The sequence below is a fragment of the Heliangelus exortis genome, chromosome 1 (assembly GCF_036169615.1).
Source record: "Heliangelus exortis chromosome 1, bHelExo1.hap1, whole genome shotgun sequence".
Classification (NCBI taxonomy): Eukaryota; Metazoa; Chordata; class Aves; order Apodiformes; family Trochilidae; genus Heliangelus; species Heliangelus exortis.
Genome location: NC_092422.1, coordinates 126,137,867 through 126,165,056, shown reverse-complemented (window position 1 = coordinate 126,165,056; position 27,190 = coordinate 126,137,867). Strand labels below are relative to the sequence as shown.

Below are 27,190 nucleotides of genomic sequence, written 5' to 3'. Positions count from 1 at the left end.
AGGGAAAGGGAAGTCCATTATAGTCTTGAACTCAGTGGTCTGGTCCAAGGGGGTAAAGACTGCAATGGAAATACCTTTAAATACTTATAAACCATGAAGTGTGGTGTGTGTAATAGAAATTACTATAACAGGAACCATCTGAACCAGTGGAAGACAAGCCTTACAAGAAGAAGGGCAAGGGTAGCAGTGACACAACCCGGTTTAGGTACCAGTAAAACCATGCAACACACCACCTCTCCTCTCCTGAGTGACCACAGTAACAGATGGAGACCAAAGTCATAGCCTAAATTAACTCGATGGACATTTTGTGGACATTTGTGGTAATTCAAAAATCATTTTACAGGATTGTCCATAGACATCCCTAATATCCCTTAAGGACACCACTCATCACTAGTCTCCATCTGGACACTGAACCAGATTACGAGTTAGAAGCTCCTGACTTCAGTGAGAGTTGCTTTGTTAGCTAAGAGTTCTCACATCTCATTTCCAGGTGCTGTGCTGTTAATTCTGCCTTCCCGAACTTCCAGGTCAGTTCTGCTTCCTTTTTGTTACATTAATGATGCTTTCCACGTGAAATATGCTCATCTCCAACCTCTGCAGCTATGTGGTCCTTACCAAGCCCCAGTAGAATCAAATGTCCATTGTGCTGCTGATCCACATGAGCCACCACAGCTGCTCCTCAGAGCATGAATTCTGCTGCAACATCAGTGCAGACCTCCACTGCTCCAGAGCCTTCCTCAGTCTCATCAGCTCTGCATTTCTTGTGGCCAGACCAAGACATGAAATATGTTATGAAGGAGTATGCATCTAGTAGCATACATTGCATCAGAAAATTCTTACAGCTTGAAAAAAGGTCTTAAACAAACCGACATAATGCAATATACTAATTATTCGGCAGTGCATAATATCTTTATTTAGAACAATAAAGTATATGTATATAATGTAAATTCCAAATTTGAACTGGTATAAAAAAAGATCTGGGAAAACATCTATCTTTAAAAGGACACATATATACATACACAACACATTTTATAAACTTTATTGTTTACCTTCAGTCAGAATGTAACTATGCAAGACTGTGCTGACATTTACACTGAAATAAATGAATTTGCCCACAATACAACCAGCAAATATCTGTGTCTCTATCACAAGAGTCTGAAGTTTCTGCGTTCCATCAATTTGAAAACGTAACAGCTACATGCCACCATTACTGCAGATCTTCATTTAAGACAGCTGAATCAGATTCCTGAATTGTAGAATATTAGATATTTCTTCAATGTAAATCTAACTAAAAATATCTGTATTTTATATATACTGTTAGCTTTTCAATTTAATAGTTGTATTGTGTGTACTGAACACACAGTTCAGTTTCAGCATAATACAGAGAGCAACAGAGAAAACAGCTGGTGAAATCAGAATCTAAAAAATGTGCAGGTTTTACACATACTCCATAGTACAGCACTCTTTATAAGCTTACTTATGAAATGACCTTGTGATGAAATAAGTACCATTAATTTATTCAAGTAAACACACATCTAAAGTAGCACATAGAGTTACTCAGTATATCACTATCTGCTTTTTTATTCTCACAAGGCCACTAGTAATCACATGCAAAGTTCAACTATTCCAAAGGAAACCTAAAAATGTTAGTTTCTCACAAAACCACAGATATCTGAAAAACAAATTAGGCTGACTTTTGTATAAAATTACAACACCTGTTTCCCCACAGATTTTCATTTTAAGAGAAAGGGTGTTATTTTCTGTGTTAATGCATGGGCTCTGTCTACCCAAAAAGAAGATTGAAAAACTGATCACTCTTCAGAAGCCAAATAGCTTATAACTGGATAAAGAAGCATTTAAAGGACTATTTCAGCCATCCCTACTCCCTCTGAACTTATTCCAGTTCCTCTGATGTCAAAAATGTCTTACAAGTCAGCAGTCCTTAAAATTTCACTACGCCCAAAGTAAGGGCCTCCTCAGTGGGTAGACAAATTGGGCACAGACAGAAACATTCAAATAATTTCACAATCACATTTCAAAGTGCCATGCCATCCACTGTATCCCTGAATATTTAGAAGTGTCTTTCTGCTTTGCAAAACTGATTGTAAACACCCAAAGATTTGTTCAGATCTCTCAAAAGGAGTTTCAGAAAACAGGAAAACTGGAGCTCACGAGCTCCAGCAACAGTTATGCTGCTCCATGTGTTATGCTAGTTTGGTGCATATTTAAAAAACAATGCTTGTGATATTAAGTTGGACCATTTATACATGAATTTTTTTTCTGTTCTCATGTAGACTTAAATTCACTTTGTTCCATGGAAGAGATCGAAGTGTCTGACATTATTTGAAAGTGATATAGCTACTATTTTAAAATGTTACTCTTTGAAGATGAACATTTTGCAGCAGCTTATCCTTTTTATCTTTAATTTAATCTTTTTATCTTTTATTATTTTTTATCTTTTATTTTCATAATATTGAGCAGTAGACCATGGAGACTAAAACATTTTTTATTTTGAATATGAATGTATAATTTGGGGCACACCGATGTGCAACAGTATTGTGTATTTGATTTTCTGGAAAAAAACCCCTTCAAACATATTTAGAAAACCTATCATTCTTATGAACATAGAACATCATTAAAGACAGAATTTTTGTTTAACTGAATCTAAAGAATATGCTAGAGAACTTCAAATGCAGGAACTTACTTTGTGATAGTGTTGTGTAGCAACAAGAAGTACTCAAGGTTTTTGTAAAATGTAGAAGGATAATTGCTTCCATTTACTGTGGATACTCTTCTATTCTGTAAAAACCAATACACAGCTGTTCTCTGCATTACCACAAAGGTTCAGATTGCCCATCACTTAGGTCATGACTCCGCTTCTTTCAGGTTAACTCTTAAACAAGTTAGAAACAAAGTCTGAAGGATTTGTGAGTAAAGAACTGCATTGTCAAATGAGACTGAGTTGCAGATGGGGAATTGTGTTTGATTCTTGCAGAGCTAAAATTTGGAATGTACTTGCTTTTTAGAAGTGATGAGCAACCTTAATTATTCCTTACTAAGTGGTGAGTGCTTCAGCATCTTCTGAATAAAAATGAAAGCCTGCAATTCACACCAAGCCTTTGACCTAGTCTGAGAGAAGTTCCTCAGATGATGCAAACTCCAAAGGTCTGTCTATGTTAACAGAACTATGCTAATTTATAATAATTCATCAGAACTTGAGGATCCTTTTCTGACATGCAGGAAATGTAAAAAGGCCTTGGTATAAATAAAAAATTATTCCACATGATCAAATATTGAAGAATGTTTTAGTGAGGTGCGTGTTGGTCCCTTCTCCCATTACAAGCCTTAAGATAAGAAGAAATGGCCTTAAGTTTCACCAAGGGAGGTAGGTTAGATATTAGGAAAAATTTCTTCACCAAAATGTTGTCAAGCATTGGAATAACCTGCCCAGCAAAGTGGTTGGATCACCATCCCTAGAGGTATTTAAAAGATGTGTAGATGTGGTGCTTAGGGACATGGTATAGTGGTGGACTTGACAGTGCCAGGTTAATGGTTAGTGTTGATGATTATTTTATGATTTAAAAAATATTCAATAATTCTAAATCACTGTATGAATGAATTAATGAGAAATTTAGACACTGATCTCAGTATGTTCAAAATTCCATTCACAGTGGCTACATGCACACATACTCTCTGTCATCAAATATAGTAAGGTTTTGAGGTTTTTTCTTTTTTTGGTAAGTATGAAAAATGACTCAGTTTCACCAGTAATACATACACACACATGCACACACACGCTTGTATATATTATATGTTTGTCATATTCTTTTTATAAAGGCTCTTAGAAAATTCAGCACATGATTAAAATTTCCACAAGAGGTATTAAACAATTAAGCAACTATATACTTCAAAGAGAACTTCAACTTTATAAAAAAAATGAAAAGGGTATTGTTTGTGTTTGTTTGATGGTGTTTTGTTTATTTGTTTATTTTTGGGTTTTTATGTTTCATTTTTTTGTGGGGGGGCGTGGGTTTGGGGTTTGGTTTTTTTTTTTTTTCAGTGTTCAAGTTACTTAAAATTAATCTGTTGCTGATGTGGTCAGTTTGATGGCAGATGAGGCTGTCATCTGAAGTGAGCCATCTTTACCTTCTGGAGTGCAGTCCACTAATGCAATTAAATAATTCATCCCCATCTGGAAAGAGCCAGGATGAAATGATGCACATCTACACTTGTGACTTTTACCATGGTATTTGTAGGATTTACTTGAAAATGCATGTCTACACATCAGTCTTGTAGAGATTCCATGGATGCTATAACAGCAATAGATGCAGAAAACAAGTGGGAAATCAACTGTTTCTCTTTTGTTTCAGGAGAAATATCTTTAAGAGCGGAGAACTCTGGGATATTGAAGTTTACTAATCACTTAAAACACAATGAAAACTTTAATTACAACTGATGTAAGTAAAAGCTAAATACACTCAGGATCTTTCAGATTTTCTATGCTATACATTTAAAGACAAGTTATCAATGGCATGCATCTTCTGCATTTAAAATAATTTCATGGGTTTGTCTTTATTTGGATGTTTGAACGCAATTCAGACTCTTTCCTTCCCTTGGCGTGGCTGGAAATTCCACCAGGGTTCACATACCCAGCAGTTACTTTTAATGCTTCAAAGCTTCACGAGGTACAGTAACCTCCTGTTTACTTTGTCTTCATCCAGTATTTGCTTCTCCTGAACAGAGACCACCAGTGCTGAGGCTTTTCTGCTGTGGGCAACCAGCCACCTGGCACCTGACAGAGACCACATGCTGCTGTACACATGACCTCTGCCTGGCATAAACACAGCTCCTTATAAGTAAAAGGCTAGAAAACAGGTCCATGGCATGAGTTCCCTTTCAAGTTTTATATACAGTATTGGAGAGTATCTTATCTGTATCCGTTTCTACTTTTTCTGTCAGTTCAGAGAACTCCATCTGAAGACACCAAGGTAAGTTAGAGGACACAGATCTTAAATTAAGGATGCAAAGGTATTTATGACTTTCAATGATTACACACAGTTGGAGGCATTTGAAAGATATTTTTTGTACTTTTTTTGCCGGAGTTTGTTGCAAGTGTTAATGGAATTAAAAATCCTCAAATGCCACACAAGGTAGATATTCACATAAGATACAGTCCTGCTAAGTGCACACTCTTCTTCTCGTTGTTCAATTCAGTGTTGGTTTCACAGTAACAAACACAAATTGTTCTCATTTCTATATCATGTCTATGGAGTCATGGGCAGCAACAACAGATGCAGACTCAGTCTGTCACTCCAGAAGGAATATGAATGTGCTTAAAGCTGCTTCATTTATGAAGCGAACATGGAACTGTTACCTGCCTGAAGAGAAAAAGGCAAATTATAATTTTGCTGATTAGTCTTCCTCTCTGTATTACAAAATAGATAAAAATCACATTTTTTTTCTTATAATTTTGGAAATAGATAAATTCAATGACACTTGCTTAAACATTCCTTTATTCTGAAACAAAAATTATTGTTATAAGATGGACTTTCCTGGTCCAAGAACCCACTCACCTACAAAAGTTCATTGATGTCATCTGTGGTGATGAAACAACCCACATATTTTTACCGAAAAATATGTGCATTTCGATATTTTTTGTGCATTTCAATACCTGGCAGTCTCTCTAAGCAAACTTCCCTTTGAAGTCATCTGGACAAGCCAATACCAAACTGAGTCTGATTACCCTCCTCAGTAAGATGATGTTAGGGCAAAGCAGCTAAGCAGACTGGAAATCTCTCAAGTTGTAGATAACTTGATCAAAACAAACACTGGAATGCACTTGAGTGACTGCTGCAGGATCAGATGCAACACCAGGATTGCCTGTTATACTCTTATGCTGCTCTTTCCACTCATGATATAAAATGAAGCATTCCCTATTGCCTGAATCTTCCAGACCCTTGTCAGGGTTAAGTGGCTCAACTCTTCTTACAAGCTCCTTACTGCACTTTTTTGCACTGTCTGCAGTGAACACCTGTGACTGAGAAAGCTCCCTCACCTTTGATGCTCACTCCTGAATTCTGAAGCAAGAGTGATGCATCAGATGAGGCTACAGAGACTGCAAACTGTGCTGAGTAAGCAAAAATGAACACCTTCACTTGTTATCCTTCATTTTGTAATTCCAGAGTAGATTTAGTGACACTCAAATTTAAAGTTAGATGCCTAAATTAATGATACAGGACTAATCACTTAGGTACAAATAAATCCTACTGATAAAAAAAGTTTTCTTTTTTTTTTTTTTTTTTTCCCCAAAATGGACTCTGAATCACTTTATATTTCCGCAGCCAGAAGTTTTTAAGACTATAGTAAGACCCTTATCTGTAACAACTTACCAGTACACAAAACAGTAACAGTGTTGAGGGAGAAAAAGCAACAGCTACACTTGTAGATGTTCCTTTTCTTTTTGCTGCAACACACTAAAAAAAAAAAATTGAAGGTACTTTATTACTACAAGACCAGTGTTTCAGGGAAGTAGAATGGAAGGGTTTATCAGTTAGTTGCAACAAAAGGGAACTCAGGGTATTAAGAGTTTTATGTTTGCTATTACGTCTTCCTAGTTATAGATTAATATTACATATTTCTCAGGGAGGAAGGAGAAAACAAAACGTTAAGTCATATATTTAAGAAGTTGTCTGGTGGAGCATGCAACCTGTTTGAATTTCCTGTTAAGGCCATCTCCTCCATTTAATTAATAGTCTCCTCTTTCCTCTTTTCTTCCTATGAAGCAATGTTTTACACTTCCTGTGGAGTTAAAAGGAAGATCCATGTTCCATTTCACAAATTTTAATACCTGTGAGGATGAGATTATATGTAGCAACTGATACACATGGTTGAATACACCATCTTCTGTCCTATGCACTGCACATGAAGAAAATTTGTTTTAGGAATGCTTTATTCTAGATAGTCTAAACACTGAAAATTCCAGCTCCTGTGACTAAACTGCTAGATCAGAACCATACCTAAATGCCTCCAACACGGAGCAGCACCAGGCATTTCACACAGTGTGACAAGATTACTGGATAAGATGTGTCTTTCTGCCACCTGAATTGGATCTTTCCCTTAATCTCTCATATTTTAATTTTGACCAAACGCCTTAGCATGAACTACTTTAACTTAATATATCCCTAAGTCCTCTTTTCAGACTTCTTTGCCCAAGTCATGCCCAAGCAACTTTGAATGTTTTAAACTGTTATTTCTAAGCTATATAGGATTAGATGAGTTACACAGAATTTTTCAGCCTAAAAATCAGATAAAGCAGTGTTAGTATGTATAGAGCTGTCATCTCAGGATGACCTTAGAAAGGTTTTAGGATTTGAATAAATTCTCATTAACTTTCTATGACCACTAAAAAAAACCCAGAAACCATAGATGCTTATATACACATACCCTGAGGAATGTAAAAAAGTAAAAGAACATAAAAACTGGTAATGTAAAAAATATTTAGGAGAACAACCAGAAAGACGTTGTTTTCTATTTATTTACATAAGATAAACCTAGCTTTACACAGAAAATTACAAAATTCACTTTTTTCTTCTTTTTTTTTTTCTGCTTCCTCTATAGGTCTCAGCAATTCTTTTGCACAGTGGGAGTAAGGCCATCTAAAGTAAAGATAATGTATCTTTAATAAAATTTTGCAAGCAAAATTTCATTTTTTACATTTAAACTTAGAAGTTCCTTTAAAGGACACACCCAAGTACACATATTTTGCCTCTACCACAAGACCTTGTGCTTGGTTTGGGGATTTTTTATGTTTGTCTTAGAGCTAGAGTGAAACTTTCAGGAAGTAGGTCTCAAAGATAAACTTACAATTGCATATACATATAGAAAGTGAAACAATATACCTTATCTCATTTTCCTCTTGACAGTCATGACACTGTGTAGTTTCATCACTTTCTGGTCTGGATTTGGGATGTGTTTTCTAGGAAGAAAATACATTAAATATAATATTCTAAAGCTTTCTTCAATAACTCCCTAAAATTGTTTTATGTTTCAATTTACTTCAGGTTTTCAGTATCAAAGTAATCATGCTAAAGGTAGGCAAGATCTTGTCTTCTAACATATATTCACTACTTCTATAATTTTAGTATTAAAAACTTTGTATTCCAGGCAGGGGGACAAGGGGCAAAAGCAAAAGAACCCTTGTGTCAAAATATAATAGAAGAACTGGGAAAGCTGGAGAATTCTATGTTTCTAATTTCCAATTAGATGGCTATCATGCTGATAGGACAAGATCTGCACTATGGTGGTGGAATGTTAGAATTTGACAACATAGATTTACATTTGCATAGTTCAATGAAGATCAAAAGAGATGTCTCTTCCTTTCAAATAAAGAACACTTCTGTTCTTCCTGCTTTCCCACAGAAAAAAATGTAGCATCATTACGTAAACAATTAAATGCAATATTTCTCACCTTCCAGTATATGGCTCCCAAAATAAAGCCAGTAAGAAGAGACAGCAATGATGTCAGTGCTATGCTGATCCCTTGCAGGCTGGAGCTGCTAATGAAGCCAAGCGCCTCTTCTGTAATTACAGATGTTCTCGTTAGTGAGGACAGATTTATAGCAGAAAACTATCTTCAGGGCAATACTATTAGCAAGAGCACTTTCATGCACCACCTACATAACAGCATATTAAATAGCAGAACAGATACTTTAAAGTGCTGTGTGCATAAGGTGCACTCCATACAATATTTTTTACCACAAGGATGCTTCTCCCAGTTCTGAAATAGTTATGTTGAATAGTTCCAACACCAATTCTCCTTTTGCCATTTGTTGAGAATTTTCTCATTCCCACACTTCAAAGCTTTGGGTTTATCAATTTTGAAAGGTCTTAAGTTTGACCACAAAGTCATTCTTTGGAAGAAAATTTATCTGTCACTTTGTGCATTTGCTTAAGTTCCATAGAACACATCCCACCTACTCCAGATAGACATTTTGTCTTGCTGCTAATGAACGGCCACCATGCAGCCTCTTGAGGGGGGTTAATTGAACAGAATAATCCTGAGCACTTCTAATGTCTGTCTGGAAAGGTCCTGCTGACTTCAGTAAGATCAAACCCTTGTACCTTGAAGTCTAGCAGTGCATTACTCTGTCATAACCATTTCTTGATAGCATTTTACATTTTATACAGAGAAGCCCCAGATTCTAATCTTTTATGTACACAAGAAATTTCATTTCTCTCACAGGGAGCTGTATGCATGCTGAAACTAAAATGTGGCCCTCCAGTTATTTAATCAAGAGAACAATGTGAAAAACCCTACAGAGTCACCCTGAGATCCACATCCTGAACTGCAAAGCAAGCCACAGGAGACTGCTGGTTTAGACACCATCCACCCAGTTTTTGTTCATTTCAAGATCTGGTGTCTGAAGGTAGAATGGTGGGTGTATTGTCAGATTACAGGAAAATAACTGAACTACAAGCACTGGAAAAGTGTAGGTGATTAGAGACAAAAATGAAAATGACTGGTAGCACTAGAAATTTGTGTGACTCATGCAAACAGAAAATGTCTAAGCATGTACAATAGGATATACTGGGTCAAGCAATGTGCATTTAGTACATTATTAAATAGCTTCTAAGAAAACACATTAATTTATAAAGGAGCATTCTCATAAATAACTAGCAATTCAGTTTCAACTCTGAGATTTTCTGGTTGTCATTTTGCAAGATTTACAGAAATGTTCTTTTTATCTCTGAAATTCAGATGTTTTCTGGAGTCACAGTAGAGAGAACTAAAAGGGAAGAAAACAAAGAGTCTGTATCTTACATGTATTACATGTATCTCTGTCTCATGCACTGATTAAAAACTCAAGGTTCTGACTATAGAGGCCTGATTTTTACTTACAGCTGATAGACTCAGCACACTAAAAGAAAACAGCAGTCAAGCAGAAATGATGCTAGCTTACCATAAAAGAAACCTGTCTACACAGGAGAAGGGAAAGATAGCAGACAAAGTTCTACAGAGATGAACACCAGCTGAAAAAGAGAGGCTATCAATCAATCCGCCTCTGCTTGGTCATTAAAATCAACAACAGAATTTAACTGGAGGGGCATATCTGTCTGTCCCAGAATAGCCATAAAGGAGGTTTGTTTGCAGAAATGTCCTTCAAAAAGTCTAGACAAACTCAAGTGGGGTAGAGCCAGCCTGAACATCTCAAAAAAAAAAAAAAAAAAAAAAAAATCTTCTCTCATTACTTTATCTGACTTGTGTTCTCAGCATGTTCTTAGAATTCCTATATTGCTCTTGTGCTCTGGTCAAGAAAAATGTATCACTGCTTTGCCTAATCATATTAGCCTTTCTTCCAGTGAGAGATAGCTGAGACAACTGAACTATGTCAAACCTATGAGGATGGTCATGTTTTCTGGATTCTGACCTGCAAACTTCAGAAAAAATGGAAAAATGAAATACAAATCAAGGGAAAAACTCTTCAGGTCATATACAGCATAATTTATTTGATAGCATGTTACAGTAGACTGTATAACCTCAAAAATCCTCTGCCTACTCTGCAATGCTGGGCAGCATGTCATGGCAAGCATGCTGATTCCTACATGGCCTTCCAGAGAAATGTTCTGCATGCAGGGTGATCTGTGACAGTGCACAACCCTCTTTTTTACCATTTTTCACAAACTTTAAAGAACCTTACACAACAGAAGAGCTCTCTTTACAATGAGTATCTAAAAGTGGAAAAATATAATTTCTGAGAATGTATTGCCAGTGCAGAAACTTTCTTCAGCATCAATGGAAAACTGAAAGGAACACACAGTTAGCTTTCCAGGCAGGGACCTGCAACAAAGGGACAGAGCCTAAATGCAGTCAAAATGTGACATCCTCTCCAGCCTCCCTTTTTGAAAATGAAACCAGACTTTTTTTTCATAATTTGATCATGCATAAGCTGATCTGGAAGTTAAGTAACCCAAAACTACCTTAAAATGTAAACAAAACCAGATTCACTTTCAAGTCCAGAAAAAAGACTTGAAAGGGCTGGAGACAGTGAAATGACTCATGGCTTGTTTCTTCATATGCCTTTTACTTCCAGTAACATCTAAACCTGAACAGTTCTGAGAGGTTTTGGTCTGAAGAAACTCCCAGGGACTGTGTCCTAATGAAGAAAAGGGAAAAAAAGATGCCAAGCTGGCAGCCAATAGGCTTTTATTCCTCCTATAGGGACTTTTTCCTCTCTTAGAAGCTTTCAAGATCTACATAGAATGATTCCCACTCCCAGAAGTTATAAAGGCAGAGAAGAAGAAGGTTTAGGAGAAATTAGGTATAAAAGTAACTTTTGAACTCCTAAGGCAACACCAGAGGAACTCTTGGCTTCGCAGTTAGTATATTATTAACTTTAAATAGACTCTATCTAGCATGGTCCAAAAAGGGAGTGGAAGTGAGCCAGCACCTCTCAGAGCTCTCGCTCTGTACTTTGTGGAAGAAACCCTTAGGAAGTGAGATCATGTGAGGTAGACATAGGTATAGTCTTCATGGCCACTGGTATATTAAGCTGTGAACAAAATATATTTACATTAAAAGCCACTCAGCTACACAATGAAGTTGTTGAGCTGTTCTCCACCTTGAGCCATGTGTGTAGGTTTAGCAACCAATTATGATTCAAAGTACTGGCTTGATTTTTTTTTTCCATTTATGTCTCAGAGGAATTTTCACTTTACTTCTGCTCAGCTCCAACACAATTACCACAAGATCTTATCTGTAAAAATTCAGAGAAGCTCTTGCCTGTTCATTAGGCTTTTCCATTAACTATAACGTTGGAACAAAGGCACAGAAGGAAACACCAATTGTATTAAGATATGGGTGAATATTTTCAAATTGTTGTGCAATTACTGAACTAAACTATGGTATTCTTTGTGTAATTATAAAAGTAGGCCTTCTTCCTAAAAACACTTACAGAGATCTCTGTGTTTACATGTTCTTCAAGCTGTTCAGTACTGCATAATAAAGCCAAATTATTATAGGCAAAAATGGAAGAAAGAAACACTGAACTTCCCATGGAAACATACATATTAGTGTAGCACTACACTGAGTAACCATGTTACAAAAAGCTAGTAAGTTTAAGCTTTTATCAGGGTAACATGAGATTTACCTGATGGGGGGGAAAAAAAACGACTATAGTTTGATTCAACCACTGAAAGAAATAAGGACTCAGAATTCTTATCCTGGCTCTTGTTCTTTACATAGGAACCCTCTCATCTGAATTCTCTAGGCTATGCAGGATATAAAGATCCAGAGAAATATCAGTGAGACTGGTACTTAAACAATTAACTGGAATTTAAATTGGACTATAGTCACATAACACGAAGAGAACACACTAACCTAAATAAATTGAGGTGGGTGGGGTGTGGTGGTTGAGAATTTTATGGGGGAAAAGACGGAGTGGGAACATGCCACAGGTCTACATTTAGTATTACAAGAATAAAACCAGCACAATTGCCAGTATAAAAATTTTTAAAATTGAACAGGTTAATTGTTCTGTTTTACATGTAGTTGAGGTAAGAATTTTGGTGTAGATTTTGTCAAGGTTCTACTCTATAATAATATTTTTATTTTATCATTCCGTAATAACAATGAAGTCATGAAACATGACTCTTTAAAAATGTAGCAACAACATGAACAAAACATAACCTAGCTAATTTACACTATATACAGTTTCTACGATAATTATTTTGAAAATTATTTTATTAGAGATGCACTTTAGGTTCACCTCAGGTGAACTTAGAATTAACAGCAGTTCAAGTCATCCGACTACGCAGACAATATTAACAAATTCAGAATATATAACTAATCTGGAGAGGTTCTTTTGCAAGCAGTGAATGCTTCTAAATTGTCTAGGAATCATCAGTTTTAAATAGCTCAATTTGAAACTATTTAAAATGAAGGAGGGTCATTTAAAAAGAGTAATATGACAATAGTTTGTATCTGGAGATGCTTTTTTCAGGTTTCTTCTTTTCTTCAAATGTTTTCCTTTTTGAAACCTGTATCTAATGGTGCTGTTCTGACAACAATACTGAAGCCAGCATATAGGGTCCCCTGTGCTGGGGAGTCTTAACATGGAAAGTAATGAGATTTATTTAACATTGTTTCTTCCAAGAAGACAGGGATTAACTAAAATAGTGAACTTATTCAGCAATAAAGTCAGCACAAAACTAAAATCAGCACTGAAGACTATTTTCAGGGAGTAGGACAGAGATTCCACAGGTCCTGCAAAAAACTCCAAACAAATAACTAAAGTGTAAGCAGTTAGCATTCAATGTCCAAGTTAATGTAATTTAATCGGATTATGAGTTCAAACTGTCCCCAGCCCCAGACATACAGTCCTCATGTAATTTCTACATAAGGCTGTTAACTGATATCCAATTTTCCAATAAATTGCTTAAGCAAATGATAATCAGTTAAAACACACCTGTACAGCATATGGCCAGCCAAGCAATTTCTTTGACTTATTGCATTATTTTAATTAGGGTTTTTTTCTACTTGATTATCAGTTCCAGTTATAAAACAAGATTAAAAAACCTGCTCCTGTACTCCCCTCCACAGCACAGATACAGGTGCCACACACTGTTGTGCTGCCCAGCATCCCTCCTGTTACTGTATTGGATCAAACTCCTTTCATCTCAACTGTTCCTCTAATCTGTCTTTCTTTTGGCTCCTCAATCTACTCCCATCGCTTCAGGCTGCAGCTAAATATTCTTTCTCTAGCAGCAACAGCAATATTTATCACAGAATAAGATCTGAGAGAGACAGGTATGCACTCTTTAGCCCTCTCCTGGTGCCTCATAATTGGCTCATCAGGTTATTTGCAGCCAGCTCTGACCTCTTGGCAAGAAATCTATGGCTGAGACTTCTCTTCTCCAGAGGCAGGCTGACAGCCAGGAGTCAAAGGGAGTTTTTGTTCCAACCTTCTACTAAGAAGGTTCTGGGCAATGATGACTTAAGACATCTTAATTAGAAAGCAATCAGGAAGGGCTTCAAATCTGATAGCAGCTGTAGGCCAAGTAAGTGCTAGCATGCATGATGATAAAACCCAACTACATTATACATTCCCAAGAGAAGCAGCATGAGAAGAAATCAAATCTTAGTAGTATCTGTCTCATCATCAGGAGCTATCATCATGCCCACCAGGCTACATCAGGGTGCCTCTCTACCCATGTTTTCTTATGCACTGGGAGCACCAGCCACACACTTCATCAACACACATTTACAGAACATCGATGCTTGTGAAATGAAAGGGGGAAATTGTAAAAGAGAGACACATTGTCATGCTGATGTGTCCAGGAACAGGAACAAGGGAAGCAACAGGTGATTAAGTTTTAATCTCCATTCCAGAAACCCCTAAGGAAAATCCCCTTCTTTTGTTGACATGGAAAGCTCCAGAGACTATTTACCTTGCTGTACATGATGTCACTAAAAGCCCCTGAAACTCCTCTGTTTCTCCTAACCTCAGAGTCCTATAACCCTTCTGACTTTGTGACAGAAAATGCTGAGGCTCTTACAACAACAGTTCTGGGCTCTGTTATCTATCAGTGACCAGTCATGTAATACACTGACCAAGACAGATGAGAAACACAGAGGTGGCCATGCTAAAGATTAGATTACAGCCTGCCAAAAGCTTTGGACTTTGTCCTTCACCTCAACTGAAAGCACACTGACTGTGGAGCTGGCCCTACTGCAACCACAGCAGGTAAACATGAGGACTGTCTTCAGGTTTGGTGCCAAGCTTGAGGTTGTCAGTACTCTCAAAATGCAATGTACAGGCAACCTCTTTGTCCACACAAGTACCCTAGGCCCAATTTTGTATAGCTATTCTGATCATTTAGAGCAACTTTCTTTTTGGAGAGTTAAAATAGATGCCTGGGATGGCCAAGTTTGCTGAGACCATATGACTAGTGAGATCTCATGGCAGCCAAAACGAAGAGACTCGCCCTCTCCAAGTTGTAGAGAGCTGTCACATGATAGTATCTCTAAATTTTGATTAGATAAGTTCATTGCATTTTGGTATGACAGCTGAAAAACACATGGTACACCATCAGGCACAAGTAACTTCCCATTAATTTGCACAATTAATGACATTCTTCTCCTCTGAGCTCTCATAACAAACAGCTACCAGGACAAAATGGAGACACATATATTATTTCAATCACTTGTACTTACTGTTAGTGCTAGTGTTACTGCCAATGCTGTCATTCCTAAGGGAGCTGGCAGCAACAGGAGGAAACAAAAATGTTTTTGTGACAGCGACTCTGGAATCTAAATAGAAAATGAGTGTGTCAGCATTATGTAACTTAAAATACAGTTCCCTCTATACAAGATGATGGGCTATAGGGCTATTCTGATGTGGCTATAGGGGTGTTTTAAAAATCTGGCTACTGGCCTGTTTATAAAGTGGATTAGGCCAAAAAAAAGGCAGTCTTATTAAGAGGCAGGTGTGTCTATGCACTGAGTGGCTGCTGAATTCTATGAAAGCAATTGCTAGGAACCAAGTTCCTAGGTTATGGCACTGATCTGCTTCTAGTTACTACTGATACAACTGTGCAACTGGATATGTTGCCCTCATTAAAAAGCTAATAGCTGTCATTAGAGAGAGTAAAAGAAAAGAGAATAAAAAACTTCCATTTACTGGAATGATGAGAATGAAGTGCAGGAGCCTGACTTGAGCTTGTTAAGTTTTTTACATAAAGTAAACATGAAAGGGTAGGATGAATACGGACGTGTGTTTAGGCTGCTGTAATTTACAACTTGTTCTCTCTTCCTATCCTTTCAGTAGGGCAATCTTAGGCTCCTTTACTGCCTTATAAAAATTAAATAGAGCTTTAATAGAAGATAAGAAGAGCAATGTAAAAAGATGATCCAGGATATATTTGGGATGAAGAGAAACAGAGCAGAGTATTGTGAGGTTCTTTGGATTACATTAAGGATTTGTGCCACTAGAAATGATAGCACCAGTTTCACTGCCAGATAGAACTCGACTTAAGATCAGAAATACAAGCATCGATGTTGGTAATAATTTTAACTGGCAGTAAAAAGAAGACATGGAGATAGAGCATCAGAACCTTCACATCTCTGAAATCAAGGGAAACTACCCATTTACAACTACTTAAATTCTGTTCCCCCAAATGAGAGCCATCTTACCGTTCTCTGGTGTCTCTACTGTTGAAGGCAGAATGCAGTCATTCTTATCCAAGGTGTCTGCAAACTCCTTGTAGACCTCAATGGTACTATTAAAGTGTCTAAAAAAATCCTCAGGAATGAATGCACCTTCTTCATAAAGGTGACCATTTTCTTTTACAAAATCCTAGGGCAAAATATAGAATTCATTTTGAAAAAAGGTCGAGAGAGATTCTCATTTCAGCACCTCAACAGATGATGAAAATATCTGAAGTTGACACGAAGTGGGTGACATTTTTAACCTGCAGAAGATCAAACCTGCTGTATACAATCTTCATAAAACATTCAAGACCTTTGATCTGAGGATTTCAAATTAGCTTTGCAAATAGAAATAAAGTGTTACTTCAGTATTGTAAAATTTCCAAGGAAATAAAAGCAGTCTCCCATCCTACACTGATAATGAAGAGACTATTTTTTTCTTCCCCTCATTAAAAAAATTACCTTGATTTCACATTACTTTGCCATGTTCCACATGGTCCTTTTAATCTGAATGCAAGAACACAACACAATCATAGCTATTGTCACACTATACAGGGAACAGCATACAATAGTGGGGATACCCTAGTGCACAGAAGTAGGATGAGATCCCTGATAATCTACCTAAAAATAAGAATAGGACTATAAACAAGGAAGTCAAATCACTCTGATGTTTAACAGACAAGTGTGTTATGTCAGACTAAACAACAAGTCTGAAGTCCTTGTTAAGATCACTGATGGTTATCTTTTTTTTCCTCTTTTTACCTGACTCAGACTTTCATAACAACTGTTTCTTATGCCAGTGGGTTGCATTTGACCTGTGGTTACTCTGAACTTCCAAGAAGAAGGACAGTGGTAAGAAAGTGCTTTAAATATGTGCGATGGAAAACTTTCCAGTTCTTGCTCAAAAATTATTTGTTTAATCCTGAAAGTACTAGAACTAAGATCATTCTTCTCTGAGGAAATCAATAGGTTGTTTCTCTGAATCATGGGATTTTTACTTCTTCATTCAATAAAATAAAAATCCTCTTCCCCAGCCACATCCTAGATGAGTATATTGACTCACCAGGAAAAGAAAAACAAGTACATTGAAGACTGGACAGAAGTCAGTTTGAAAGGGAAAGGCAGGGAATTTCTAAACACCCCCAGCATGGGGGTTACACTACTGTAAGGTTGCACTACTGTAAGAGAGATTGATTACTTTAGCCCATTTGATTAATTCTGGAAGTTAAAAAAAGGTTCAATTACAATAGCTAAGGACTTACTTGACCAAAAACAAACAAACAAACAAAAGCCAAAAACAAAAAACCAGCACTACCAACTAAGAAACAAACAAAGAACCTCCAAAACCCCCAGAAAACCTATATGGGAGATGAAATTCTTGCCCTAATAAAGACCAGGATGGATTTTGGCCATTTGGTTATGTTTGACTGCAGAACTTACTTTTAATTATTGATAGACTCATTAGAGCTGGGAAAGAGATTAGAAAGTTAATTTCTCCCCATCATTTTCATCCAAGAGAGTCAGATATCTTGAGTGAGACTCCTGGAATCCTTCCAGTTGCTGTTGGCTTCCAGAAAGACATGGAAATGGACTGATATCCTCTAGTCTTTGCCATGTCTTTGTATTAAAAAGGTCATTAAAACATGGTGAAGCTTTCAGAGCCTCACACACACTGTGACACATGTGAGGAGTATATTAATAATTCCAACCACATCTTTAAATATACATTAGGATCACTAGCAAAATGAGTAATTTAGACTGCATGCACAAGGAAGATTTCCTCTATTTCAAACAAACCAGAAGGAATTAATTATCTTTAGGGTGACGATTACATTTCTGACTACTTAAGTAAGTGTATACAGGTCATTGTATATACTGTAATTCCTTGTAAGCCATTTTCCTTTGCAAGAGGAGATAAGGACTAGCCAATATTAGAACAGTGTACTCAGTGCATTTCTAAACAAAGAAGGATTTCAGATGTACAGGAATAGAAGTAAGAACAAATCTAATGAATCTTCAGACATTTTTAAACTATTGTGGAGTCCCTGCAACATAAAGTTCAAATAAAAACACCCAGCATAAAAGCAGAAACTCTGTATTAGATTACCTTATTTTTATCAAAAGCTAGACATGCCATAAGATCATTAATTATCCTTGTGAGGTTATTGATGATTAAATAGTTGCTTAAAACATCAGACATATCTGAAATATCTGAAAACTTCTGGAGAAGATTATGTAGGCTCCGTGAAAATTCAGGCACCATCAAATGCAACCAACAATGATTAGGCTGTCAGAAGATAAAAAAAGAAACAGAGAGGTAGATTAAATATCAGACTTTTGCAAAAACTGGTTAAACAACAAAGTGTGCAGAAGTAGATTGGATTGTTCTTTCCAATTTAAATTATCTTGAAAGTTCAAATTAAATTAAAATTTGTCTTCTTTAGCATGGCCAACTTTCTCCTCAGTACTTTTGGTAAATTTCTATTCTCACTGATACTGACATATTTATAGTTGTCTGTTAAATGACATTCCTTCATTAAATTTTTAATGAATGCTAAGCATCAGTCTGTTGAGAATTTAAGCCTTGGGATGAACCCTTTTCCATGCTTTCATTAAGGTGTTCTTTTTTTTTTATGGCATTTTTGTTATAACTTCTGCTTTAATGATTTTCTCCAGACTTTCTCTAAACCAGTCTCAGTTTTCATTTTATTATGTTACCCTACATGACTTAGTTAACCCTAAAGATCCTTGATTTAAATCTCTCCTGAGGAAGGTTTCCATAAACATTTTGCATTAAATCCATGTGTGCTCTCATCTACCTTAAAACTAGCTAGCTCAGTTAACTCCTTCTCTTCAGCTTTCTCACGAAATGCCACTACTGAGAACAGTTTCTAGATCTAAAAGTCTTTTTATACAGAATTTTGACAACAAAAGTATGCAATTACTTTGCAGACAGTTTGTACAGCTGTTCATGTGATTGAAACCTGGTCATTCATCTTGCAGCCTCAGATGGAGTCACTTCTTTTACTTAGATTTACATAATAGTAGTCAAGTACATTAAAAAGCCAACCAGTCCAGGAAAAACCCTGACTCAATATGGTCAGCAAAAATACAGGTAATGTACTAGTCATGATGCAACATGTACCTGGAAATCTCTTTCCAATAAATGCTGAATTTTTAACGATAAATGATACGGAAATGTATTTCATAGATGAAGCTATTTTTCAGTGGTTGAAAGTGTTTCAGGCTTATTAAAGCTGGAGATCTTGACCCAGCATCCCCTAAATACTCTGAGTTTCACTAAACCAGTTCATGGGCAGCATCCATTGAATCCATCCACTCCACTTTCTGCAATGCACAGTAAATGTCTGGAGATGTATCTGCTTTTAGACTTAATCTTGTTTAACTCAATTTCTGCAAGAAACCTGCATATATACTCTTTATTGAAAAAAATTTTGCTACTATCATAACCATCACTGCAAAACAAATTGCTTTCTTAATGACACTGGTGTTGTTCTGACCTGATATATAACAGTTTTTGATGAGGAAAAACACACCTCATTCTTTAAAAGGCTAAGCAAACTATTAGGCTTCTAGGCTTAGGGAACCAAATGTAAATATATTGTTCATCTCCATCTGACTTTTCACTCACACTCAACTCTGACATGCTGATAACAAATGGAGAGTCAGTATTACCACCTTCTGTAATTATTTTAACTATGACTTAGAAAAGAATGAAACAAAATGTGAAATTGATGGCATTTAGCTTGATTCTCTGCTTCCCTTTTTTCTTTCAAGTAGAGAAAAAGCAAATAAAACTGAGAAAGCTTGTTGAAATGCACTCCATGCAAGCAGCAGGCGTTGTACCACGTCCCATTGCCCTCCTAAGAGAGAGAACACATTTTCCTTACTCTGCTGTAGGAACAAGGACACAGAACTTCTGTGCTTTCCTGAACTGCAGACCTGGAAACCCTTTTCCTCTGAGGTCTTTGTGGGTGGGCATTCTCCTTTGACATGGACTAGCCAAAGCTTGCCACTTCTGCTAGTAAGCATTTGGTGATTCCAGCAGGGAATCTATTTTGCTGCTCCCGTGGCTTAGGATATGCGTGGGAGTCTCCTCTGACTGAACTGTTCTGACCTACAAATCTGTATTTTACGAGAGTTTCAAGCTTTCTTTTCAGTAATATCAAGCTGTGCAGTCGGTTGCTGTCTCAATATCTACAAAACACAGAGATTAAACTGTTGAAATAGAGAAATGTGATGTTGTTTGCAACAAGAAATAGAGGTTTAACTCTGTTGTTTTAGGGCACCTGAAACCTGACTTCCCCCGTACTTACAGGTTGTCCTCATTTACCTTTTTCTTTCTACATCTATCTAAAAGCTTCAAGTTTATCTTGTCTTCTCAGTTCAGCCCTTGCTTCTGTCATCTCTGACTTTTAACCTTCAGGTTAGACTACACAGTTCACTCTGTGCAAGACTACTTTTAAAGCCACTCAGTTTCCTTCAGCTAGTTCATAATGCAAAAACCCTTCTGTTTAATGGATCGGGTCAGTCTGATCCTGTTACATGCATACACTACCTTTGCATCTGCTTTGAGTTCACCCTGCCTTCTTACCTTAAGTCATCTACACTTGAGACTTGCTACCTTGGGCATATTTCCCACTTCAAGCACGCAGTGAAGATTGAGATCTATTGAACAAAAACCTGCAGCATACCATTTCAATCCTTTGAGAGCTGAACAAAGAGCATTTGCCTTACACAAACCGTGGGTTTCCCGGCTTGCAAAACCCAACAGAAAACCTACTTATTCAGCCAGCCTTTGCTGAGGTATGCATAACACAACCTGAAATCCCCAAAGAGGAATTTGGCCAAGTGGGATATGAATACCACTGAAAACTTCCTCCTGCAAAGGCATGTGGCCAAGAGCTGCACCTTCCATCCCCATGACTGAAAGTAGCACATGAACAAAGGGAATATGGAAATACAGGCTCTGAACTTCTCTTCCTCCTATTTATTTCTTGGCTACTCATCATTAATGTAAACTGGATCTAAGTTTATGAATACGATGCAGCAGGATGACACAGTATTTAAACTACAGGAAAAAAAACCCTGCGTACTTGCAGCCAAAACTGAACAATGGAGTGGGGTAAGAGTTAAGCAGTGAGAATGACCAGGACTCATCACTTAATCAGGCTCCCTGGCCTTCCTCATGCCAACCATCCCAGGAGCACAGTGGAGGGAACTGACCTGATCCAGCCTGGCTCTTTCCCATCAGCTGTTGAACTCATCCTACCAGCTAAGATGCAGTGCTCAGGCTACAGCTGTCTACCACGGACATTACTTTCATCACATCAGGCACTAAAGTAATTGAATTTCATAAAGACCCACAGCCAGGGGACGGTGGTAGCCAGTCTTGCTTACATTTTCTCTGGTTATTGGCTGTTTTCAGAAATGGAAATTTTTCCATTAGTTTAAATTATATTACTTAATTATTATATGATCTAGCACCCGACTTCCATAGCATTTGTTCTACAGACATCTTCTGTCTAAGAAATCAAGTTTAAACTGGATTTTCTAACGCATGCTAAGTTTCAGTAAAAGTCTCAAGCCTCCAACATAACTCATAAGAACACTGACAGATCTGCCATAATACCTCATAACCTCACAGCTCAGGGCCCTTCTCTACCTCACAGCCTCATTTTTCTCCAGCCATCTTCTTAATTCATGTTGTTCAGAACTGAGAGAGTGTTGCTACTGGCATCATTCTCCAATTTCTAGGGGGAATATAGCTAGATTTGCTACAGTGTTGTAGGATAGGATGCATTTTTATATGTGCAACATAAAAAAAGTGGATTTTCACAGTGAAAACTTTGTAGAGACATTAACACAGCTTCCTACATCTACCAGATAATTTCCAACTACATGTATGTATACAATTATTCAATTTTAGAACATGCAAAATATTTTTGTTTAATTGACAAACTAATTCTTTTCTTACTTTTTCTTCCCTTAAAAAAATACAGTACAGTATTGGATTCACCATAATATCCACTTTCACCTTTTTGCTTCTCTCCTTTTTCTTGCAGTATGCAACAAACAAGAGGCCTTTTTCAATGTGTTATTCTTAATAACTTTTTTTTGTTTTTAAATTAAGGAAAAGCATTAAAAATATTTAGTAGGATAACTGATAATATGACACTTTTTAATACAAAATGTTATAAAATATTAAAGAAAGCGGATTATATTTATTTGAAAGTATCACTACATATTAACTATGGGATTATGCAGAAAGAATAGTACAAAGCACATTGGAATGAAATACTGTCCTCACTTTCTACCGGTTTGTTCAGTTACTGACACTACTATTTGCTGAACTTTGGGTTGTCTTCATTGGCTACTCAGCATTTCTTCTGCTTTAATGGTGTTTCTACTGGCTTAAACCAGAGGGACATTCCTCAGTAAATTCCAAACTTCAATTAGAAAGAAACTACTTGAGAAAGAACCAATTTTCAACTTATGTGTTGAAACAACAGTCAGACAATAGTTTGACTTTTTCCATAGAAAACGTTAATAAAATTAGTACGAAGAAACATTTTTATGATATTCCTGTAACTAAAAAGGTTTTAAGTGACTGCAAGAATACCTCTACAGTTCTTTTAAATGAATACTTGTGAAGTGGATGAAAAGTGAAATACCCATTATGTAACTGTAACTTAGGTCTAAAGCATTACATCCACTGCTGGGCTATTTTATTGGGATTAACTTGAAGTGGTTGTACATACCAGACTATCCATCTTCGGGACATATTTAAGGGTTATCATATAATCATTTGGGAGATTTCCAACCTACAATAAATAGATAATAAAGATGTTATTACTGACCACACAAAGTAAGACCGTTTCCATTACTGTATTCAACAAAATCTAGCAAATATTCAATAACATTTTTCTGTAACCTACCAAGAGAAAAAAGTTTAAACACTGTTTTCTATGGAATTGCTACTCTTATTTGCTCACAAGTGAAGCATCTTTCCACACCCTTGTAACATTCCCTAATCCAATCTGATCATGTTAAATCCTACCACTTCCCAGAAGAATTAGTCAGTAATGTGGTGGTAAGAAGGGATCCGAGGTTAATCATTACAGCAGAAACTCCACTGCATTTTTATATTTTAATGGCATGTCTTGAAGTGACAATTTGATATATAACCCCAACCACTCAGAACAGAAGAGCTCCAAGCCTTTTTCCTTCAAAAAACATTCCACTTCAGCAAGCATTTGAACCTACAGAAATACCTTCCTGACTTGTGTTAAGTTATGTACCACCTCAGAAAAACACTTGAATACAACTTCAGCTTTGAAGTTGTGCCTCTTACTAATGATGAGCAATATAATTATATCACAGCAATGTCCTGGGGCAAAGGAGAGCTTCCACACATGTAAGCTGAGCATGGCTCTGCAGGTGTGGATGAGCATGGGGTGTGGAAGAAGGGTTCTCAATTATACAACTCAGTTTCCCACAGATGGGATCCAACACTACTGTAAGACGTGGCTGATCATCTGGGGAATGTGCTGAGTGGAGAGATGAACAGGGAGATGCTGCCAGGATCCACAATTTCTTGAAGTACTTCTTTAGAAAGGTTTAACAATACCGTGATGCTTAATGACACAGTAGATAGATTTTCTTTTTTATCAGTGAAGTATTCAATTGATATTTCTCATCGGGGCTTGAAATTCATTTAGTTCAAAGACAATAAGCACACATATAATTCCTTTAGTGAACTGGAATCTACACTTTGTTAGCAAAGAATTTTTACTTCTCAGGGTTAACTATAGTTTTATTAGGGCTGCTGCTGGTTCTCCTGCTATAGCAACAGCACAGCAATTATATATTTTTTTCTGTGCAGTTGTTAGGTAATATTTGGCTGACAGAATGACAGAACAGGATGTTTTATTTGTTAATTAAAATTTTATTTAAATTAAAGAATTTCTTTTAAAATAAATTTCAGAATGGTTGGTGTTAGAAAGGATCTAGGACAATGCTTACAAATAGTCAGTCACTAGTGAATCTCCAACATTTTTAAACTTACATTGTGGGCTGAACCACATATTCAATGACATCTACCTTTCTCCTACAGCTTAAAAAATCAAGTTTTATACTAATGTCCCTAATAAATTCCATTATTTACATCAGTTTTCTTTTTTCTTTTTATACTTGTGCATTCCAAAAGAAGGAGTTGAAAAAGCACCACTGAAATACTTTGTATTAATTTTTATTTATCTGGAATTTGGGAGAGCTGATTCAAGATAACACAAATACTCAAAAATACATTTGTTATTTCTTTGGAGCATCTTATTTATTCTAAATTCTTATCCATACTTTTTTGTGTATTTTTCCTTCCTCTGAAGTCATCCTGACATGATGACACATAAAAAGGTAATCCACTCTCTTCTCACTCTCTTGCTTTGCGTGCCTAGAGAGCCAGGATTAGCAGCACTTCAAGCAGCAAAGATAGTGAAGATGCTACTGCATGTGCTAAGTTTCCAGCACTCACTGTAGAGGGATACAGTACTTAGCAATGTCAGCAAAAGCACTGTTCTTTAAGAAAGGTCACTGGAAGATTAAATTTGTTCTGAATCAATGAACACTACAGGAATTGATATGCATTATGTATACAATCTACTTTACTGGCATCAGAGCCTGTCAAGCACTTTTCATGCACAGCTAAAAAAATATAACAGCACAGTTAAGAAAATATAACAGCGCAAGAGTTCTTATAGTTTCTCAAACAAAGCCAGAGAATACAGCTCAGCCTCTTCTTGACAGACTGTGAATCAGGAAAGATATTTTTGAATTTACTACTAAAAATGAATCACTGGAAGGAGGGTGTCAAACAGAAAATATATGCCCTGCCCAAAGAAGAAACAACCTGTTAAAGTTTTATTGATTAAACTCCATATGCCAGATGCTCTGCTGATGGTAAATGATGGAGCTCAGTCAAAGCAAGGGAGCTATATTTGAGTCCCAGTTGGACTTCCCAACTGATTCACAGAAAATAGGGTAGAGCCCCTGATGTAAGAGCGAAGGATATATTTGTACTAAATCTGTGCTTTTTGTACTGTCTTACTTTCCTGAAGTGAATACTGAAATGTCATTGAAGACTAGGCACCAAGACTGCTACCCAAAAACCAACCACTTGCATTTGAACTTCTGAAATGATCCTGAAAGGAATGAAAGGACTCTGTATACCCACTCTGTGCTGGGTGCCTGGCTGCTGCTGCTCCCAGGAGGGAGCTTCATGGGGCAGAGTACAGGAGGCCTCTGACCTGCCTGAGCAAAAGGGGATGGAAAGGGACTGTCCCTTGAAATTCCCTAAGCCCCAGAGTGACTTTTTTTTGGCTCCTACATTCAACTTCTTAAATACAGTGACAAATCTGGGGGCAACAAAACACCTGCCCACATGACTTTCCTTCAGAGAAAACAGTTTAGATGACTATAGAGAATGTCAACTGGTCATCTTGAAAAGTATAGAACTAAAATAACTCTGAATTTCAGGTAAGATCGCACAAAATCTTTCTCTGTTTTAGTGAGTTTCTGTGATTTTTGAAGTCCTATAAAACTCTGAGAATATCTGGAGAACAGGAATCCAGACTTACGTGTTTAAATCCATATAAAATCAACGTTAAGTGCTGTATTCCCAGTTGTAACACAACTTCAAACTGGGGAAAGTAAGATTCCTTTTGACATACAGAGGTCTGAATATTTAATACTGCTATGTTAACACTGTAACCACTGTAACACATAACCCAAATATACTTTCAAAATATGCTTAAGGTCACACAGACAGTGAAATGGAAAAAAGATGCAAGAGTGATTTGGGTTCCATAAACTACTCTTTCATGGCAACAGCAGAACAGAAACGAGACGACTTATCTCAGCAGTGAAATGCTTTGAAATGAGGGCTACTGCTCTTGGAAATTCTCTTTATTGTGACTGTTCTGAAAATTTTAAGGAGACAAGCACAGATATCATTTTTTGTTTAAGAACAGCTCAAAGATAAAGTAAGCCCTTAAAGAAAAAATATTATCTCTTACCATTGTCAGTGATTTCTTTTTTCACTCTGAAGCATATGATGGGAATATCATGCTTTCCTTTTGGCTACCATTTCTGCCTCTCATTAATCTCTTTCTCATTCCCTTTTCCTATTCATTAATGCTGCTGCACCTCCCTTCTCTATATTTTTGGCTTTTCTTTTCCTGCAGGAGATTCCACTTTCCATCTATCATTTCCACAATCTACTCTATCTCATCTGCTAATGAAGCAGTTAATAAAATCCTCATCATTTGGCTTAAGGCAACATGATAACAATTTCCGTTCACACTTCATACAGTCACATTGGCAGATTATTTTCATGATAACAACACTGGATCATTTTTTTATAACTCCTTCACTCAGGAGAGTTAGATACATTTAAAAATAAATATCAAATGTTGCCAAGAATGCAACATTTAAAGCAAAGATGCAATTTGAAGAAAGAAAAAAAATTGCTTTAGATAAGTAGATCCTGGAAGAAAGGTGAAATTTTTTTTCTTTTGAATGTTGGAAGCCCAAACATAAAATCGACATTTTCTGACCAGATTGCTAGTTTGAGGCCTTTTCAAATACTTTGTTAATGGATGAAACCAAAATACGTGGTACATTCTGTATGTACTGTATAGCTCAGTGAATTCTACTTTTCAAGTCGGATGTTCATATTTAACAAACTTTTATACAACAGATTCCTAATTCGTATGCAAAATCAGACTCATGCAGCTTTCTGTTGAGTTACTGTGCTGAAAAGAGCAATGGGGACAAGCTTTATTGACAGGGGCTGCAATTGCAGTTTCATAATACAGAACATTTATTCATCAAGTGATGTGTTTTCCTCCAGACATCTTCATTTAAAAAGAAGCAGGAGTTCAAGTGATTAGTAATGCAGAATGAATA

General features: G+C 36.7%; 1 protein-coding gene across 2 annotated transcripts in view; it reads right to left on the bottom strand.

The window, feature by feature from the left end:
* Positions 1-887: 887 nt before the first annotated feature.
* Positions 888-27,190, bottom strand: part of KITLG (KIT ligand) — a 57,010-nt gene continuing 30,707 nt past the window's right edge. Inside the window, exons 3-10 of one of the 2 annotated variants that reach the window (XM_071765698.1) lie at positions 22,987-23,049; positions 18,312-18,491; positions 16,190-16,352; positions 15,212-15,307; positions 8,468-8,577; positions 7,899-7,975; positions 6,390-6,473; positions 888-5,378 (exon numbers count right to left, since the gene is read on the bottom strand). In XM_071765698.1, coding sequence (XP_071621799.1) covers positions 6,434-6,473; positions 7,899-7,975; positions 8,468-8,577; positions 15,212-15,307; positions 16,190-16,352; positions 18,312-18,491; positions 22,987-23,049 — 729 coding nt within the window. In that variant the 3' untranslated portion in view covers positions 888-5,378; positions 6,390-6,433. The remainder of the gene's footprint in view (positions 5,379-6,389; positions 6,474-7,898; positions 7,976-8,467; positions 8,578-15,211; positions 15,308-16,189; positions 16,353-18,311; positions 18,492-22,986; positions 23,050-27,190) is intronic. The other variant, XM_071765706.1, reaches the window with a different exon arrangement.